This window comes from Caloenas nicobarica, chromosome 26 (assembly GCF_036013445.1).
Source record: "Caloenas nicobarica isolate bCalNic1 chromosome 26, bCalNic1.hap1, whole genome shotgun sequence".
Taxonomy (NCBI): Eukaryota; Metazoa; Chordata; class Aves; order Columbiformes; family Columbidae; genus Caloenas; species Caloenas nicobarica.
The window spans coordinates 1,091,477-1,109,904 of NC_088270.1; the positions used below are offsets into that span (position 1 = coordinate 1,091,477).

General features: G+C 59.5%; 2 protein-coding genes across 8 annotated transcripts; both read right to left on the minus strand.

The window, feature by feature from the left end:
* Positions 1 to 193: 193 nt before the first annotated feature.
* Positions 194 to 3,796, minus strand: FXYD2 (FXYD domain containing ion transport regulator 2). 3 transcript variants are annotated; one of them, XR_010607649.1, is made up of 6 exons: positions 2,268 to 2,552; positions 1,749 to 1,787; positions 844 to 1,611; positions 742 to 797; positions 574 to 604; positions 194 to 395 (listed from the first exon to the last, which is right to left on the minus strand). XR_010607649.1 is itself a non-coding variant. In XM_065651968.1 (6 exons), the coding sequence occupies exons 1-5, from the start codon at positions 2,643 to 2,645 to the stop codon at positions 580 to 582; spliced, it is 270 nt and encodes an 89-aa protein (XP_065508040.1). In that variant the 5' UTR covers positions 2,646 to 3,796; the 3' UTR covers positions 194 to 395; positions 574 to 579. The 3 variants fall into 3 exon arrangements, 2 of the variants coding, with proteins under 2 accessions (XP_065508040.1, XP_065508039.1); XM_065651968.1 differs by having other exon boundaries at positions 742 to 778; positions 1,537 to 1,611; positions 2,552 to 3,796; XM_065651967.1 differs by having other exon boundaries at positions 742 to 778; positions 1,537 to 1,611.
* FXYD6 (FXYD domain containing ion transport regulator 6) lies at positions 194 to 13,575 on the minus strand. Of its 5 annotated transcripts, none has more exons than XM_065651962.1 (8): positions 8,096 to 9,647; positions 7,231 to 7,293; positions 7,007 to 7,051; positions 6,827 to 6,901; positions 6,670 to 6,706; positions 6,344 to 6,393; positions 6,169 to 6,211; positions 194 to 395 (listed from the first exon to the last, which is right to left on the minus strand). In XM_065651962.1, exons 1-7 carry the CDS (start codon positions 8,379 to 8,381, stop codon positions 6,183 to 6,185), a joined length of 585 nt encoding a protein of 194 aa, XP_065508034.1. In that variant the 5' UTR covers positions 8,382 to 9,647; the 3' UTR covers positions 194 to 395; positions 6,169 to 6,182. The 5 variants fall into 5 exon arrangements, with proteins under 5 accessions (XP_065508034.1, XP_065508036.1, XP_065508037.1 ...); XM_065651964.1 differs by lacking the exons at positions 194 to 395; positions 8,096 to 9,647 and adding exons at positions 3,896 to 5,641; positions 13,436 to 13,575; XM_065651965.1 differs by lacking the exons at positions 194 to 395; positions 8,096 to 9,647 and adding exons at positions 3,896 to 5,641; positions 9,670 to 10,154.
* Positions 13,576 to 18,428: the final 4,853 nt, after the last annotated feature.

Sequence of the window (18,428 nt, forward strand, 5' to 3'; positions counted from 1 at the left end):
CCAGGAGCAGGAATGTTCCTCCCTCCGCAGGCCCTGGTGCAAACCGAGTTGGAGACAGCTGCTCCATGCCGTGGCTGTGTGAAGGAGGGAGCGGAAACCTTTCCTGGGTCTGTGTTGGAAGATATCTGCAGGGCACAAAAAACATTGGTGCTGGGCCAGGAGAGTGGGTGATTCAAATGCCTCAGGCACAAAGTTTAACCTCTCACAGCTTGAACTTTATTAGCCAAGAAACTCTTGCTGGATCTAACTGAGGGGAAAGCACGTGGGCAATTTGCGTTCTGGCCCAGCCTGGGGTTAGCAGGGTAATGGATCCACTGGAGCGGGGCAAGGGGTGGTCCTTGGCAAGGACTTCTCTGCTTTGGACGAAGTTCTGGTTCCACGGCGGCATGGCGGCTCTGAAACCAGAGTGAGAGTGTTACACGGGCAGGGCCAGCGTGTCCTAGCTCCTGTTCCCCCCACATAAACCCCCAAGTGGGTACTTCTCTGAAGCGGGGTGCCTTGAAGCATCGCTGCCCGGCAGAGGCAGAGCCAGGCAGTCTGGCCATCATCTGGGTGCATCCTCCTGCAACCTACCTGCAGCTACAGGTCCTCCTCCTTTCCTTGTCTGTGGAGCAGAAAGCAAGGGGAGGTGTGTTACATCTGAGACAGGAGGGAGCACGAGCTGAGACCCGAGCCCTTTCAGCTGGCAGGACTGGGACAGGGAGGAGAGATGAGGCTGACCCCAAACCCTGCAATACCCACCTCCTCTTCTTCTTCCCCCCGCAGTGGAACCGCTGGCCTGGGGGCAAGAGGAGCAACTGAGGCCTCTTGTGGATGAAGCCTCCCCCCCCCGCCCCATCTCACCTGCCCCTCTGTGCTCCGGTGAAGCAGTCCTGCTTGCAGGCAGGTCCCCCGGTGGGGACCACCGGGTTTGGCTCCTGCGGGAACCCCCCTTGCACCGCCCGAAGCTCAAAGCTGAAGCCCCTGGCACTGCCCAGCAAAGCACCAGCCACGAGATCCTGCTCAGATGTCTGTCTGTTTTCCTAAGCTGCCCCCGCCCTCACAAAGGCAGGCGGTTTTCTTATCTTTCTCCCTAAAACTGCTGGGCAATGTCACTGTGTGCAGCTCCGATGCTGTGGCTGTCCCCGGCCCCACAGAGCAGGGCGGTCAGTGCCTGTACACGTGGGCAGGGTCGCAGGGTGCCCTGCACACTCGACACCGGGTCTCTCTGGGAGCTGCCGAGGTCTGGGGGCTCTGGGAAAGCTGGTTTCTCACTCTGGAAATGTCAGAGTTTTCTCTGCTATTTTTAATTAGTGACCTTCTCTCTGAAGCCTTGACGCTGACAGGGCAACGCTAAATATTTATGTGGTCTCCTTCCCAACTCGCTGTCTGTTGGGAGCTTGCCTAGATGGAATTTTCCCAGGCGGCCCCAGCTGCAGGCGATGCCCAGCCCTCATGTGCAGGGCAGGGAGGGCAGCCCCTCCGCCCCAGCACCCGGCCAGCGCCTGGCACAGGGGAACAGAACCCAGGGGGCACCGGCCCACCCGGGGCACTCACTGAGGATGACGAGGAGCCCGATGACAAAAGCCACAACAGCAAAGATCAGGCCCCCGTTGCGGATGGTCTCATAGTCTGGGGAGGAGGAGAGGCGAGCGGGTGTCAGTGCGGCCAGGCTGCGGGGCTGAGCCGTGGGGGTACGCCGCCCGTCCCGCTGCCCGCAGCCCGTCCTGCTGCCCACAGCGCCGGGGCTGCACGGGCCACACACTCACCGTAGCTGAACCTGTCCAGGCCCTGCTCGGGCACTTGCTCTGGAAAAGAGAAATCAAAGTGAGAGCTAGGGCCTGGGTGCTGGGCTCATGGTGGGCACCTGGATAAAGAGGCAAGGTGCAGAAGATCAGGAAGGCAGGCTGCAAGCAAGAGTGCTCCAATTCCCTCAGGGTCTAGCCGAGCCAGTAAAGGATTCCCAAATTCCTGTTTTTCACCCCAGGAAGTTTAAAGTTTCGCAGGATGCATTCGCAGGATGCACAGCAGTCGAGCGCCAGGTGAAGCTGCAGATGGGGACCCAGCTCAATTGCTTTGAACAGCCGGTTGCTATTTGCTAAGGCTGCGCTGTGGGCAGAGCAGCCTCGGTGGTGCCCTGGGCACTGCCGCTGCCCACAGGACTCGGTGGGGCAGCGACGACCCTGCTCCAGTGGCACAGAGCACCCAACAAGCCCTCGGGCTGACACCTGGCACCACCGTGCATCCCGGCAGCCTCCCTCCACGCCGGCAGGATGGAGCCACCTTACCTGATGGAGCATCCCTCTGCCAGGAGCCATTTGGAAGGAGCAATCCCCCTGAGAAGCCAAATGCCAGCCAGCACCGATGCGCCAGCGGGCTCAGAGCTCTGGGGATCCATCCCCGTGTCTCCCCCGAATCCTCTGTGAGAGCTTTCCCGTGCAGGCTCCTGCGTGGCAGGAGCGACCAGCCCTGTTCCTCGCACGGAGATGCCCCCATGAAGGCGTCTGCCCTCCTAGGGAAGCCCCTTTGGGGTGTGCTGAGCAGCAGCACCCCGCTCCCCCGAGCACCTTACCGTCACCCATCGCGTCGGTGTGGCGTCCAGCGGGCGTCTTGCTCTGGCAGCAGGCGCCCACGGGAAAGCACATTAATTGGGAGGCAAACCTCATTAAACATTAATGGCCTGGGTGTAATGTTTATCGCAGTCACGCGGGGAGGCGCAGGGCTCCCACCCGCCTTTGGGAAGGAGGCCCGGGAGGGGAGGGCAGGGTGCGCACCCACCGTGCCAGCCGGCGGGGAGAGCTGGGCACCCTGGAGCTGCAGGTGTCCCTGTCCCAGCTGGGAGGGGGTCGGCACGCCCTCCCTCACTTTCCAAACATCAGGCCGACCCTGCCTCACCCCCCGCTGCGGAGGCGAGCCCGAGGCGGGAGGCAGAGGGATGGGCTCGGGTACAGGCTGCGACCGCCTTTTGCTGGAGAGAAGCAGCTGGCATGCCCTGTCCCCACAGCCTGGCACCGCAGGTTCCCCCAACGGCTGGTTGGTGCCTCCCAGCCCGGAGCTGAGCCATCTGGGGGCCCCTGCAGCACCCCGGCACGGCCACGTCCGTGCTGCATCCCTGCCTGGCGGTGGGTACCGGGATGCTGCACCCCGTGGGGCTGTGCCGGCCCTGGGCAGCGAGGCCAGCCCCAAGGCAGGCTGTTCAATCCAGTTTGCTCTAATCTGGCAATCAGGGAGCGGGAGTCACGCGCCCAAGCCGATTAGGGCTGCGGTGGCTGGAGGGAGCCAGCCCAGGGGTGTGCTCCCCTCGCAATGCCCAGGGCTCGACGAGTGCGGGCGCCTGGTGCTCAGGACGGCTCAGCTCCGGTGCCGGCGGGTGAAGCCAAGCCCTGGGAGGGTGCTGCATGGGGCCACCCTGCTGTCACGGAGCCGAGACGCTGCCCGGCAGCCCCTGGATCGGTGCGCCAGTGGCCGAGGGACAAGGGGGCACTGTGCCCGCATCCCTCAGGGATGTGCAGCCGGGCTCACCGCTCCCTTCACACGGTCTCTGGCCATTGTTGAAAGTGCTGCTGGCTGCAGAAAAGAGTGCGGCAGGGAGGGGGCTCGCCCAGCCTGCCGCGGGCAGCACAAAGCCCGTCTGTGCTGCTGGGGGGACGCGCTGCCATCGCTCCCCTCCGCCCCAGCCTGCCTGCCGGCGCTGCCCGGCGCAGAGGGACGGCATGGGAAGCTGCTCGCCAGCTTGCCCAGCCAGTGTCCCTGCAGAGCTGGAGCCCTCAGCCCTTGTCCCACTTCCCCCAGACCAGAACAGCCCTGGCCTCTGAGACGACGCAGCCAGGCACCAATAAAAACATTTTATTCCTTTCCCCCCTTAGGTCACAGCACAGAACACACCAGTCCTTCAGCACAGCAGCACACTCGCCTATTTAAAAGGACACACAATAGCTCAGTTTATTTTACAACAGTCAGGATTTTTGCCATTTCTACACACCACAGGGATTTCTTTGTTCCGTGTTAACACCGAGAGCACACTACAGACAGCACGGGCACCGCGATGCAGGACGCGCACAGGGGCTGGGCTGCGCGGGGTCTGCTCTGCTGCGGAGCAGCGCGGCGGCAGGAGCCCAGCACAGCTCCGTGCAATGGCCAGGAGGAGGAGAAGGGGCACAGTGCAGCAGACGTGGTCCCTCTGCCCGGCACAGAGCGTGCTTCCCAGCCCCAGCGAGGGGTGCAAAGCACATGGTGACACAGCCCCCGCTGCAGGCAGGGCCACTATGGTGGGGCGGGCATGGCAGAACCTCCTCTCAAAACCACCCCGGAGGACAAGAACCTCTTCCCAGCGCAAGAACGGCACTCTGACACATTTCAGTGCAGCCCTGGGGATCTTCTGCTGCTGCCCAGGCTGACCCTGCCTTGGCAAGTGCCCACGACCAAGCCAGCAGACCCAGGCCTGGCCGAGGCCACAGTTCCACACGCCCGTGGCCTTGGGGAAGGGGCCAGATGCGCAGGTTTGCCTCCAACCCACCAGCAGACACAAGGTGACAATGGACTCAGGGCTCAGCTCCTCCGGAGCCGGCACCGCGCGAGCTCAGACGTGCAGAGCCCCTGAGCATCGCTCATCGCTGCTCTGCGGAGAGAAGGGGCAGTTGGCATCGGGGGCTGATGACACGGAACCACCACAGGACAACACGCAGCACGGACACAGGTGGCCGTGTCCTGGGCCACAGCACAGGGAGCAACAGGGCATCAGGAAGGGCAAGGAGCATGGAAGGAATGCCACTGCCCCTTCCCTGCTAGAGACAAGCAGGATCTTTATTTCAGTCCGTGTTTCTCTTTAGCCCTCAGAGGCTGTTTAACCTGCTCACCTCCATCTCTCGGCAGGCAGAGCGTTGGCGAGGAGCTGCTGTGTGCCGGTTAGCAGGGTCACCGCCGCACAGCTGCCCTCTTTCACAGTGTCACCGTGCTGGGGGACTTCACGGGCTCCTCTGCCACCACAGCATTTCCTCACATTTAGAACAGCATCCCACATAGACAAGGGCTTGGCTTTAGCCAGGGACACAAACAGGGAGTGCTGAGCAAAGAAAGGGGAGCTCCCTTCAGCCTCAAATCCAGCACCCAGGTGCCACCACCGAGGGAAGTCGAGGCACGGGGTGGCCCTGCCCGACTCGCCCCCCACCACGGCTGCCTTGGGGCTGGGGGCGTGCAGGGGGGTTATTGCTGTAACGGCAACGTGCGGCCCAGAGTCACGCTGGGCAGGTCCCCGAAGTGCCGCGGGACTGGTCCCCGAGCCCTGCCCAAAGCCAGCCGGGGGGAACTGCAGCACCCCAAGCCTGCAGCTCCCCTGCCTGGGGCTGGGGGGCAGCCGGGGGGCAGCCCCTGCCAGTCGTACACAGCCCGAGTCACACGCACAGCACGACAGAGGTGAAGAGAGAGTCACGATTACAACATCAGCAACGACTAGCCCTAGAGGTAATGGTCATCTCACATCGACGTTACACACCACGGGAGGCAGAGCGGAGTTTAGTCAGGTTAGTAAACAGAGAACCGGTGCTGGAGTACAGAGGGTAACACAGACACAGCAGCTTCGCATCTCCCTAAAGGGACCTGTTGCTGCGATTTCAGTTTCCTCGCAGGCCGCTGGCATCTGCGGTCCGAGCATCTGTCCGCGGGTCTGCGCGCAAGGAGAGCAGCGAGTCAGGCTGGGAGCAGCAGCTCCGCTTGCCCTGCACGGGGCTGGTCCACCAGCAGCACCAGCCGCGCAGGCTTTGTGCACAGGGCACAGCCCAGGAGCGCGGGGGAACGCTGGCTGCAGGCGAGGAGCGAAACGCCCCAGGGGACTCGTACTCAGCTCTCCAGGGGCCCTAAAAATAAAACCACTTCGGGGTGGAGGAGCACAAGGAACGGAAACATCATGCACACAAAAATCCGGACAGATGCTTCCTTTTCCTGCTGGGCTGCCTGGGGCTTGCTGAGCACAGGACACCTCGGACCTGGCCAGCACTGTGTGTTTCCCTTCCACAGCCCCTACCAGTGCTCACCCCTGCAGCGTGCCGGGCTGCAGAGCTGCCCAGTCCCAGCAGACTGGCCCACTCGGAGCCCCACAGGCTCCCCCTTTCCCTCCCAGCACTGCGGCTGTGACAGCCCTGGTGCCACCACCCACGCTGGCCTGGGCCGGTCCGCGGCCGCCCTGGGACTCACCGCATGGCTCGTGTTCAGTTCTCTGCTTTCTGCGCTCCCGTGGCTGCAAAGGGAAGAGCAGAGCAGTTTGCAGCACCCAGCCAGGGGCAAACCCCCCGCCCCGAGCTGCGAGCTCCGCAGGCAGGTGGGTGCCGTGCCGAAGCAGCAGCAGAGCATGCGGGGCTGGTGGCCTTACCGTTTGCGGTGATCAGGTTCTCCGCCTGAGCCTCCTCATCTCCCGGAGCTCTGCAGGAAGAGAACAGTGAGAGCGGCTGCGACTTGCACCCCATCCCGGGGGGGGATGTCTGACAGCACAGGGGAATGCAGACAAGGGTGTCCTGGGAGCATGCACAGCTGCTTTGCCCCCCAGGAGCCCTGCGACACAGCGTCCCTCTGCTCGGGCACCAGGCACCCCGAGGGGATGCTCAGAGAGCGCGGCCGCTCTGCTGGCGTGGGGGGCAGCCCGGGAAAGAGGGGCTGTCCAAGGGAGACACCTGTTCCCACCAGGCTGCCCTCACTCACCTGGGCTTCTGGTTGAAACTGCACCGGCACCTCCTGCCTGCAAAGGGAGAGAAACACCACGAATGTGGCCAAAGCGGGAACGGGCCATGGCCTTTCCGGATGGCTGCCCCCAGGAGAACAGCCCCCGCACCCAGAACCTGCCCGGTCCACAACTTACTGAGTATAAGGAGAATTCCGACGGTGAACAGGACCACAGCAAACACCAGCCCCCCGATCCTCAGGCTCTGGTAATCTGTGGGGAGGACACGCAGAGGTTCCTGCTGGGTTCGGGGGGGGCGCAGCCTCTGTTTCTCCCCACCGCCCATGCACACCCATCCCCGTACACTGTGATGCTCACCATAGTTAAACGGGTCCTCCTCCTCCTCCTTCTCTTGAGTGCCCACTGCAAATAAGTAGACATGGAGGGTGAGGTGAGTGCCTTGTTCCTCTCCCAGCTGAGCCCCACAGCCCCCCTGCTGGCACAGGCACCCCGTGCTGCCCCACGCCCCGCTCCAGCCCCCCCGGATCGAAGCAGCTGTCCCCCAAGCTGTCCCCGTGCCCCTGAAAGCTCTTGTCACCTACCGTCTGCCACGGCCGCTGGCACCAGCAGGGAGCAGAGGAAGATGAGCGCTGCCTCCATGGCCACTGCGAGAGAAGGGAGAAGCGGCTCGGCAGCTGGGCGGCTGAGGGGGCACCGCCATGGGGCTGGGGTGCAGGGGGCACCACGGGCAGCCTGTGTCCTTGCAGCCCACGCTGGGAGAAGGAGCCACAGAAACGCCCGGGGGGCCAACCACGATACCTGGTGCCACATTTGCACCCAGGCCGACTGGGACACAGTGGCAGGGGAAGGGCTTGAGCGGACAGACAGACAGACGATCGTTTTGTAGGGCTCTGGTATATGTTCAAGCACCTCTGCACCACTGGGTCTGCTCTCGGTGGAGCCTCAAGGTTGCACTGCAGGCAACGGGGCCAGCACAAGGGCTGTGATCTCTCCATCAAGGTCAGTACTGTGCCCTTCACCCAGAGCATGCTTGAATTTGTCCCAATTAGCATGGTAATTATGGCACATTCCTACAACGAGGTCAGTGGCCCTGGTGGGACATGAGCTCGCAGCCACACTCACTCCCCCCAGCTCCCTGCGCTCACCTGCAGCAGCAAGGAGAGGCCATAAACCTCCCCCTGTCCCCTCCCAGCCGAGCCTGTCCCTGTCCCTTCACAAGCACCAACACGGGGACACCCAGCTGGAGCACAGACCCTTCCCAAGGGGTGCCAGCCTGCTTTAACAATGCTGTGGCTGGGCTGAGATGCTCCCTGCCAGCTCGGGCACGCAGGTCCCCACGCCCCGAGCTGCTGCTGCACCCATTTGGGACACGTACCCTTGCTGGGACCAGCCAACACCCGGCACCACCGCTCTGCAAAGGGACAGCCCTGCCAGCACGCACGGTACCTATGAACTGCCCCCCACCGTCCTTTCTCCTCCTCCCGAGGGGACAGGGGAGCAGCTGCCCTCCATCCCGCCAGCTGGCACTGGCGACCCGGCCGTCCCTTCCCAGTGGCTGCATGCAGGGGACACCTCTCGCCAGGCGCAGAGGGCTTGGCAGCCGCATCTCCTGGGACGGAGCGCAGGGGTGCGCTGGGTGCCACTCGCCCGCACGCAGGGCTCTGTGTGTTTGTGCCGTGCTGCTGCCAGGCGGGCGCTGAGCACCCGAGCACGGGGCTCGGTGGCCATACATGGTGCGGGTTTGCTGCCGGTGCAGGAGAGCAAGGCGGGGTTATCGGGCACCCTGCACAGCCCTGATAGCACCGAGTGTTACAGAGCTGCCACAGCTGCTGCGCTGGATTAGTGCCGATAAGCAAGGGGCCCTTGACGGAGCAGGAATTCCGCTAGCTAATGGATGCAGATCCCCAGCACGGGGCTATTGAACCCTTCCTGCCGCGGCCCTGTCCCGGTTTGTGCCATGGAGGTGCCCGGGAATGGTGTTTGGCTCTGCGGCTGGTCCCCGGTGCTGCCGTCAGGACCCGGCTCCCATCGCGCCTGTGGAGGAAGGAGCTTCCAGCACCGCGCTCACCCCGCCAATGCAGGGAGCACGTTTCCAGAACCCAATTTATTCATCATAACAAGTCGCGTCCCATGATAATTCACGTCCTTCCCTCCCCTTCCATGTCTTGTCATTTTGAAGTAAACGTGTTTTATCTGAATGCTGGAGGGTTTAATTTCTCTCGCCTGCAGCTGCTGCTGCCATTGTGTAGCACGGGGCTGTGCTGGAGCGTGCCGCTGGCTCTCGGTGCCCAGACAAGCCCCTTCGTTTGCAGAGCCACGTAATTCTGGATAATTACCAGGTCTCAGAAACGTGTACAAAGAGCCCAACAGCTGGTGATACAGTAACTTCTAGTTGCACATTTTCCTATGTCCTTTATCTATTTACTGCCGAGGCTGCCAGCACAAAAATCAGTGTCATTACCTGATATGAGGGTGTTGTATGTGCACAAGGAGATGCAACACAACACATGCCATTGCTAGATGAACGATATTAATTGGCTCTTGTAGCGTATTAATGATGCCTTTATTTTTTGAACAAATCATCATCAGCTTTTTACTGCTTATTTTGCCGTTATTTGACCACTCTTGTGGCAGCAGCTCAGTGCCACCAACCGTCCCGCCCTGAGCCCCCGCACCCCCAGCCAAGGCACACGGGACCCTGGCAGGGCCGAGCTGTCCCGCCTCAGCCCCGCTGCCCTCGCTCTCCGACTCACGCATCACACACCAGCCGGACACCCTCACGCCTTTTCTATTTCGGGCTGCTCCCGCTGACACCTGCAAAAGTGCTTTACAGCACGGGCAGCCCGGCCTGCAATGCTGAGAGGGTCTGACACGCGGGGCACGGCTCCCAGAGCCACTTCGCAAACACACGAGCCATGTTGCCGGCTGCCTGCCTGTGTTTTGGCAGCACTAACAGCAGTGAACATCTCCCAGCTCCGGCACCCACCGAGGAAACGGGCCAGCCCGGGGGCCCCGCTTACCCACAGATGTTGTTTCCAGTCCTCTGCTCAGCGTTTGGCTTCTCAAGTTTAGTGCAGTAAAGTTCACTTTTTTGCCAAGGCAAGCACACAGCACTCATATGTTCTTTGTTTTTCTAACTCAGTTCTTAAAATTGACACACTTCCGCAAGCTAAAACTCATCTCCGCATGAGTTAACCATCAGGATTGGCAGTGTCCTTGCTAGAAAAACAAACACAGCATTCTGGAGTGCAAACGAGCCCAGTTCTCCTCCAAGGAAGCATATGCTTTGCAAAGTGCCACAGGTTTTTTGGGTTGTTTCAAGCTGGCCCACCCACTTTTTCGTGAAGCTGAAATAAAGTGAGAAGAGCAAACATTGCAAAGGGTTTGCCAGTTTCCCTGCTTGCGCCTCCAGACCGCAATGTTCCAAGACAGGAAGGCGCCACTCCCTGCCCTCCGCTCACACTGAATCCAGATGTGCCTTTGCACAAAGGCAGCAGAAAAATAACAGCTGTCCGGCGAGCGATGGAGCCCTGTGCCCAGCCACGTCTGCACAGCCCATTCCTCACCCGCGCTGCTCTGCTGGGCAGAAATCTCCCTGTTTTCTCCCCACTAGTCACACAAAGTTGCAGTCACCAAACCAAGCAGCCACGCACCTGTACAAACCACGGGGAACGGGCAGCACAATGCACTTTGCAGATGACTTGAATCAAAACATGTTTTTTTCCTGTTAAAACTGTGAGATCTGCCTTAATACAGAGAGAGGAAGAGCAGCACAGGAAGCGGGGCAGGGGTGCCCAGAGCTCTCCTTCCCTCTCGCCTTGACCCAGTCTGTAGTTTTAAGAGAGAAAACCAAATTTCCCCCCCCCAATTTGCGTCGCAAAGTGGGTGCCAGGAGCGCCCAGGCAGGCAGCCCCAGTCTCTGCTGCCCACTGATCAGCTCTCTGTAGCATGGCAAATCATGCCAGAGCAAGGCAGGTAAATTTGTAATGGGGCTGAATCTTCAAGTCCCATTTTCCTCTCCATTGTTTTGCATGGATCAGCCCTGTCAAGTCTCAGCCATCACAGCGTAATGCTGGACAGCCTCCTCCTTCCGTCAGGAGTCCTCAGGGCATCTCCTGAAGATCAGACCTAGTTAAAATCTCTACTTTCTGTGCAAAGCCCCCAAGACCATGACAGCAGCGCTCCGTTGCCTGGAGCGTTCGAGAGTGTGCATGTGTGAATGGACATTTCCAGCTCTGCATGGATGTGCTCTTCTGCCATTTCACGTCAGCATCAATCTGGCTATTAACGTTCCTGTTGTTGTGCCTCGTGTTCCTAAATGAGAGAGAAGGAGAGATTTCCAGCCCTTGCCATTCCGATGTGGACGGCGCTTCACGAATTTGGTGCCGACTCAAAGGCTGGCCAGATAGAAGACCGGGCTTGTGGTATCTCCCCAAAGCAGAGGGTATTCAAAGGAAACCCTCTCCAGGAGCCTCAGGAACTCAAACTTCAGCCCTGTTTCTGCTGAACAAGGCTCATATGCAGACCCCCACAGACCAGCCCTGACCAGGTCGATGTCTGCAAACACACACGGTCACATGGAATCGCTGAACCTGGCTGAACGAGGCTCTGAGCGCACCCCGTGCTGCATCTCTCACCTGCACCCCAGCAGTAAACTTGCCTCCTGCAGGGCTTCTTCCAGCCCCGGGCAATTGGCCCTAAAACATCAGGAAGCCTTAGCCAAAGCAGCCATATCTGGCTGACGCGCAGTCCCCAGCCCACCCCGACGATACACGTTTCTCCAAACGAGAAGTGACAGGCATGAAACAGCGAGGCTAGCCCTTCATTTGAGCAAACCTCCAGCAGAATGATTGCCGAGCTAATGGCTGCCCGGCAGCGCCGGCATCGGGAGAGCAGCAGGGATCCCAGCCCCTGGTTCCAGGGAGGCAGTAAACACTGCACCTCCCGTCAGGAGTCTGCTGCTCCTGCTCCCTCCTCGTTTGTTCAGCAGATAAGTGGGTGCTGCAAACCCAACCAATGCATCCACCTCAGGCGTTCTGTCCCCCCGCCACAACCAGCTGTCCCCAGCCCTCGCCACACGCTGGCTAAACCCCGGGCATCAGCACAATGGGAATCAAACAGGTCAGACAAAAGCAGAGGTTACCTGGCAGGTCCTGGTGGCGAGAGAAATCCAGATCACCAGAAAACACTGAAACAGCAGTGTAAGAGAAGCTGTTTCAAGCTGCCAGCTGTCCTGGGGTACCACAATGCTGCCACGCTCAGCAGAGCATCAAAGAGCAGACATTTTCTCCGTTCTCTCCTTCGCTGTTGCCGTCAGTCACGACCACCAGCAAGCACAAGGCAAACAGCAGTCCGCACTGGGCACGGCCGTTGTTCCTGCCAGCACCGCTGCGGCTGCATGCTGTGAGAAGGGACAGCCGGGCAGCACAGCCCCTCGGCCGGACACCTTTGTGCTGCCTGGCGTGAGCAGTGCCTCTCCGGGCTTGGGTGGCATGGTGACACGACAGCTGCGGAGCTTGGTGGCTGCTTTACACATTGAAAACACACAAACAGCCCAAAAGGCAAACACAGGGGCATAACCAGACACAAAGATGTGGGTTTGCTATGCTGGGGAGTTGTCCACAGCAGCCAAGTCTGAATTCCAAGCAAAACCGTGACTCCACGATGTGTCACCTGAATGGCTAACTTTCAAGGAGGCAGCTAAAATTCCAAGGCGAGCATGAAATATGAGCCTGAGGAGAGGAAGGTGCAGCCAGCCCCACGCCTCCTGGGCACGGGGGTGTTCTCCGGCAGGCTCACGAACACTCTAACAGGTGGCCTGGCTCTGCAGAGACTGCACTTTCTGCTGGCAGCTTTCCCTTGCGTGCTCCCCATCACTCCACCTCGGAACCACGCTCCTGCTGTGTGCACGCAGGGGCTCTCTGGGCTTGACTTCATTTCAAGCTGGGAGTGAAACCATCCAGGGGGGCTAAAAGTCCCAACGGGACCCAACAGTGCCTCAGAACACTGGGAGCTTGCTGAAATGGGTGCAGGGGACAGCTTCAAGTCCACATGCAGCTTTTCCCAAGAGGCTGGTCTTTCATGATGCAAAGCTTATTCACATCCACACAAACCACCTGTCACTTTCCCACCCACAGAAATATTCCTGCAAGATCCGAGTTCCACCACATGGACTCTGATATCTGTTTCTGCAGGAAGCATTAATTACACACCCTGAGAGACACGCTCTTCCTTGCCTCTGGTATGCTTTCCCAGGATAAAGCACTTCACTGTTTATGTATTGCTACGGTGTTAGTACAATATTTAACAACAGGAGCCAGAATGCTGCCAAACACTGGGAGAGGAGGATACCTCCCCGTTCCCCAGGATCCCCATGTCCCACAGAGCCGGCCTGGGGAGTGCCGGGGCAGGCAGGGCGTGCCCCAGGGGCTGCAGTGGGGCGGGCCGGACCGCCGGAGCATCCTTCTCTGCACGGGGGGCTGGTAACCAGGCAACGGTGGGACGAGGGAAACCATGGTACCCGCGTTGCCATGGCAGCCGCCAGGGCCGGGGATGCGGGCGGCCCCCGGCGCAGGGCGATGTCCCGGGGCACGGCGGGGCGGGGCTCGGGCCGTGTCCCGCCGCCTCCCCGGCAGCACCGGGCTGCGGCACGGCGGACACCGCCGCCCCCGGCACACGGAGCGCCGAACCGCCCGGTGCGGGCAGGACACCCGAAGGCGGGCACCCCCGCCCCGCCGCCCCCTCCCCAGCCCGCCCCGCCGGAGGCTCCGCGACGGCCGGACCCACCTGAGCTCGCCGGGCCGGGCGTCGGGCGGTACCGGCGCGGAGCGGGCTGGGCTGTGGCACCCGCGGCTCCGGGCGGTGCCGGTGCGAGAGGAGCGGAGCGGAGCGGAGAGGGCAGCGTGTGAGCGGAGCGGGGCCGCCGCACAAAGGGGAGCGGGGCGGGCGCGGCGGGGGCGGCGCTGGAAGCGGCCGGGCGGAGCGCGGCCAGCCCGGCCCCCGGCGGGGGGAGATGCTCGGGGCGAGGACAGCTGGCGCCGCCGCACCGCCAAAGCCGAACGGTGTCTGCCAGGACCCCCCCGACGGGCCGGGACACCGCCTGGGACACGGGGCCGGCGCGGGCTGGGAGCGGGGGGGCCCGGCCCCCCACCGCCGTCCCCCCGGGACGTGCTCAGACAGCTCTGCCCCCTCTGCCCATCCTCAGCTGGGGTCCAATCATGTGCGCGCTTCATAGGGTGGTGGTTAAGCGCGGTTTGCTCTGTTAGGTGCTCCGACACCCCCGCCGAGAGGCAGGCGGCATGCAGGGGGCAGCTCCGAAGGGAAACGCTTGCCAGGCTTTGAAACGCCCCTGCCCTCAGCGGAGAGCAGCCGTGGACTCTGCCCTGAGCCGCACACCTGGTGTGCAGGTAACGGGGAAAACTGGGCACACAACAGACTGCCGGCGCTCCTTTGGGGCTAACAGAACATCTGTGTAGCCACATTGGTAAACACGGTGCTGAAGCTTTTCTTTGTCGCTTGCTCGCTGCCTGCTGAGAGCAGAAAGGAGCAGCTGGGAAAGGAGATGCCACGCTGCCAGGCCAGGCAGCCCAGTGCACAGGGCAGGGGACAGCAGAGGCACATCCAGCCTGGCCTGGCTCAGCAGTAGTAGCACCTGGTTTGGTTTCTGGCACATTCAAGACCTGCTACCTGCATTGACTTCCCCAGATCCTCCACAATTTAGCAGCTACAGAAAAAAAAGACCCTTCGGATTTTACACAGAGCAGGTCGGAAACCAGCACATACTTGAGCCAGTCAAGGCAAAATGCTGTCTAACAGAAGGAGAAGAGTTGGATCCACTGCTGTTGTGAACAAACGCCCTGTCACCGAGCCTTGTGCCAACTGACGGGTTTATTCACATCGGACAGCCAGCTGTATTGGGAGGAACAAGATCTGGGAGGAGATTTGTGTCTAATATAGCGTGGCACAGGCCCCAGAGGGAATGCCTGTGCCTGGTGAGCTGCTGGTGAGCAGGGAGCAGCCACAGCAGGGAGGGAAGCCGAGGCCCTGTGCTGCTCGGAGCCACCAGGGTGCTGGCGGGCTCTGGCCAGGGCCACCCCCATGGCCGCGGGCAGCTGCAGCAGCAGGGCAGCGAGCCGGGGCCTCCTGAGAGCAGCACAAGCCACAGCACCAAAACTGCTCGCTGATATCTGCTCAAACCCAGGGCTTCCCACAGCCCGGGCACCATGTCAGATGGGCAACAGGCTGCTGCGAGCACCGCTGGGCAGCAGCTGACTGCCGAGTGCCGTGGGGCACTGCTGCCTGCATGGCCAGGCCGGCACACCCGTGTCCGCTTGGCTCCTGCTGCTGGCCTGGAGAGCCATTTCTTCTGCAAAAAACCACCTTAGCCCTGCTGTCACCACTGAGCTGCTCCATCCCTAAAACTCAAAGACATCTTAGATAGAAATCAGCCTCACAGACAATCGTGGCATATAGTCCATTGGACATTCATTTCCCAGTTTCCAGTAAAATAGAAAAAGAAAATAAACCAGCAGTGGCATTTCAAGGCAATTATTCAGAAGGGTCAAGAGATACAGACCAACGCAGAGGAGCTGGACAACATCAACCTCTCCTTAATGCGTAGGGATAACATGATAAGGCTGTCAGCTACTCTGCAGTGAATGAGGCAGGGATCAAGCAGTTATAATCAAGTTTTGGGCTTCTCTGACCTTACTTCTCAGCTGTTATCCACTGCACATAGTACAATATTCTGATGCTGTGATGATGCCCTGGGGACTGCAGCGGGTCTCTGCGGAGGCACACACACAGTCCCCACAGCTGGCTGCAGCTGGATGTGCCTCATGCTCTCCTTCTTTTAGTTCTCTGTTAACAAACTTGTGAGGTGCTGCCCAAAGTTCGTAGGATCTAAAAAAAATGGTTAACATAGATTTTTTTTTTTTCCTGCACAAACTCAGGTAAAATAGAGACCCCGTTGTGAATGTAGGAAGTGAAGTGTCTGCTATGCTACTCCCACGAAGGGAGAGCAGCTCTGGTGGTTGCTGGTGGTGAACGCCTGTTCCACAGAGCCGGACTGCTGGGCAGAACCGTACCGAGCAACGGCTTCTTTCCTGGAGAAACCGGGCCAAGATCTGCTGGCGTAAGGCAGGCGAGCAGCACGGCGGACAGGCAGGCAATGGTGATTTATGCTGATGAAGGGGCTGGGCTGATCTCCTCATACTGTTTGAGTCAACAGGAGCATTGCCAGTAGCTCACCAAGGGCATGATTTCATCTGAGCGTGTGTCGTCTCACACTGGAGCAGGCGTGGAGCAGACGTGTCCTCCCTGCACTCTCGGGGCAGCCAGCAAGGAAAGCAGCTGCTTGCTGTCCAGAACTTTCCCCTCTCATTTTAAGGTCTTTCCCTTCTCCGTGGAGCCGAGCTTGCAAACTGCGTGTTCAGTGGCAACGCAGCCCTCAGCCTGGTCAGGGGCACAGGAGAACCAAGCAGTGACAAAGGTTGTGCAGAGCCATACAGCTGCATTTAACACAAGAACATCTTCTTGCATCAGGCCTAAGTCATTCCTTGTGCTCTGAATTCCCCCCAGAGCGAACGGCAAAGCAGCAGAGTGGTCTGCAGCTGCTGAGGAGCATATTCACTGGTTGAGCACAGCCAGCGTGGGTATTGCACAAGCTGAACTTCAGCAACTCTGTGCCAAGTAATGATGTTACTGACCGTGGAAAGGAACCAATCCGAAACTATGGGAAAAACATTTTTGTAGAGAAACATCATCTCTGAAACCATATAAACAAATCAGCTTTGACACAACAGAACAAAGAGCTATAAAAGGGGAGTTTGGGAAAAGCACCGCTAATGGTCAGTAATTCACATGGTGCCCGCCAGACTGTATTTTTGTAATTTATGTTCCTTGGCCTATGATTTCCAAAGCACAGAGGAATGTGGAAAGAGCTTGGCCAGAGGTGGGGCTGCAGTCAGCACAGGACACAGCTGAGCAAGCAGGGTCCTGAGCACAGGGGCTGTGCAAGAGTGCAGACGAGGCCCTGGGCTGGTCCCAGGGGGCTACGGACAGCAGCACCTTCGCACTCGAACGCTCCAGGAGCAGAGGGGAAGCGGTGTCTGAGATATCTGCTTCATCTGCTCGGTGCTGTCTTTGGGAACAGCAGGGCACAACAGCCGTGGCCAGGCAGCTTCACGAGAAACTCATCGCTTCTAATCTGGTTAGAAAAACTCAGCCCTTGGGAAAACACAGCATACCTTTGTGTGTGCCTGGGAGGAGAGGCTGCTGGATGTCAGGTTTAGAAAAAATAAATTCAATTTGTATTAAGGGCTGAAATGCTTTCTCTACTTTGAGAGACTATTTCAGAGAACAGAAGAGCAATAACCTCTGAGGAGGTGAAAGCCACAGCAGAGCAGCAGGTTCTCCGCACGCTGAAATGGCAATTACCAGGAAGATAATTCCAGAAAGATCAGCTCTTATTAAGTTCCCATTTTTGTTTTATTCTTTCTCAAAAGATCTGTTTCTCCAGCATACCATCTTAGACAGCAATAAAACGTTATGAGCTGCTGCTCTGTAGTGCAAGCTATGGTTTTTATGAGCAGAAACCCCGAGATCCCAGAGAGCCTTTGGCCCAAAGTAAGCTGTGTCTGAAACTTAAGACCCATTGAATTCACAATCTAATCAGGCCAATGTAGAAGGGGGAAGGCACACAGGGCCCCTGTTCTTACCCCGTCTTGGCTGCTTGCGTTGGCCAGAGGACCCGTGTCCTTCCAGGCTGCACATGCAGGGCACTGGGCTGTAACGCTGCCAGCAGAGATGCGCTGTCTCCGTGTGCTGGGGAGCAAGAGCCCCCATTCCTCCCTGGCGCGTGTCCTGCGGCCAGGGCAGGGGTGCCACTGCGCCCCTAACACAGGGCACCCAACGGGCACAGAGAATTTCAGTAAATTACCAGAAGGTAGAGTGCAAAGACATTCTAAAGCAAAGCGAAAACAGTCCCTTGTCCTCTGCATACCCCCTTCACGCGAGGCTCACACACACCGTGGGAGGTTTCTGGGTTGCTTCTTTGAAAAGCTATTTGAGGTCAGGCTGACTCAGTGTTTCCCAAAAGGCAACAACACTAATTGTTTCGGTGCAGGTCTGGAGCTGGCGCCAAGCGCCGCCCTGTGCACGGGGACCTGCTGCCAGCCCCAGGGAGGAGCAGGTGCTTTCTGCACACATAGAGCCAGACTCAACCTGCTATCCCAAAATTCAAATGCAAACCGCAGCCCTCTGCCTGCAGATAACCTTTTCCACAGCAGGCGGCCGGTTCTGGGAACCCGGGGGATGCTCCCAGGAGCTGAGGAGGGGATGTGCCCACGCACCCTGAGAAGCTCTCATCTTCACTTTGCAGTAGCCTCTGCAGCTCCGGAGCCTGTGCATGGTTGGAGATGACAATTGCCAGCACTTTTATGGGAAATGAGCCTTCCCAGTCCACAAACAGCCAAGTGTAAGCGCTGCAAGTGATGCAGGTCAGAAACCAGGCTGCCTGGCCCATGGAAAGTCCGGTACTCACAGCATTTGGGGACCTGATGTTCCCAGTTCCTCTGTAGGACACACTGGACACAACAGCACTGGGGGTTTTATCTCCCCATGCCACACCAAGTTCCTTCCCCAGGAGGAGAGGCAGCTCCTTTCTCCCAATCATGACCAGTAACCCAGAGGGGTCACTGGGCTTCCCTTCCAGCCTGTCCAAAAGAGCCTTCTCCACACAGAGCACTACCAAACCATTTATTGAGAAGCGTGCGGGGTG

Bases quoted from the DNA above. Each gene is read 5' to 3' on its own strand.
- FXYD2 (XM_065651967.1), bottom strand. From the start codon at position 2,475: ATGGGGGCATCTCCGTGCGAGGAACAGGGCTGGTCGCTCCTGCCACGC. The intron at 779-1,536 runs GTGAGTGCCCCG...TCTTGCCCCCAG, and splicing joins CGGGCTCCTCGTCATCCTCA to GCCAGCGGTTCCACTGCGGG. The intron at 605-741 runs GTGGGTATTGCA...TCTGCTCCACAG, and splicing joins GGGGGGAAGAAGAAGAGGAG to ACAAGGAAAGGAGGAGGACC.
- FXYD6 (XM_065651962.1), bottom strand. From the start codon at position 8,381: ATGTATGGCCACCGAGCCCCGTGCTCGGGTGCTCAGCGCCCGCCTGGC. The intron at 7,052-7,230 runs GTAGGTGACAAG...ACTTATTTGCAG, and splicing joins GCCAGCGGCCGTGGCAGACG to TGGGCACTCAAGAGAAGGAG. The intron at 6,394-6,669 runs GTGAGTGAGGGC...CTCTTCCTGCAG, and splicing joins AGTTTCAACCAGAAGCCCAG to AGCTCCGGGAGATGAGGAGG.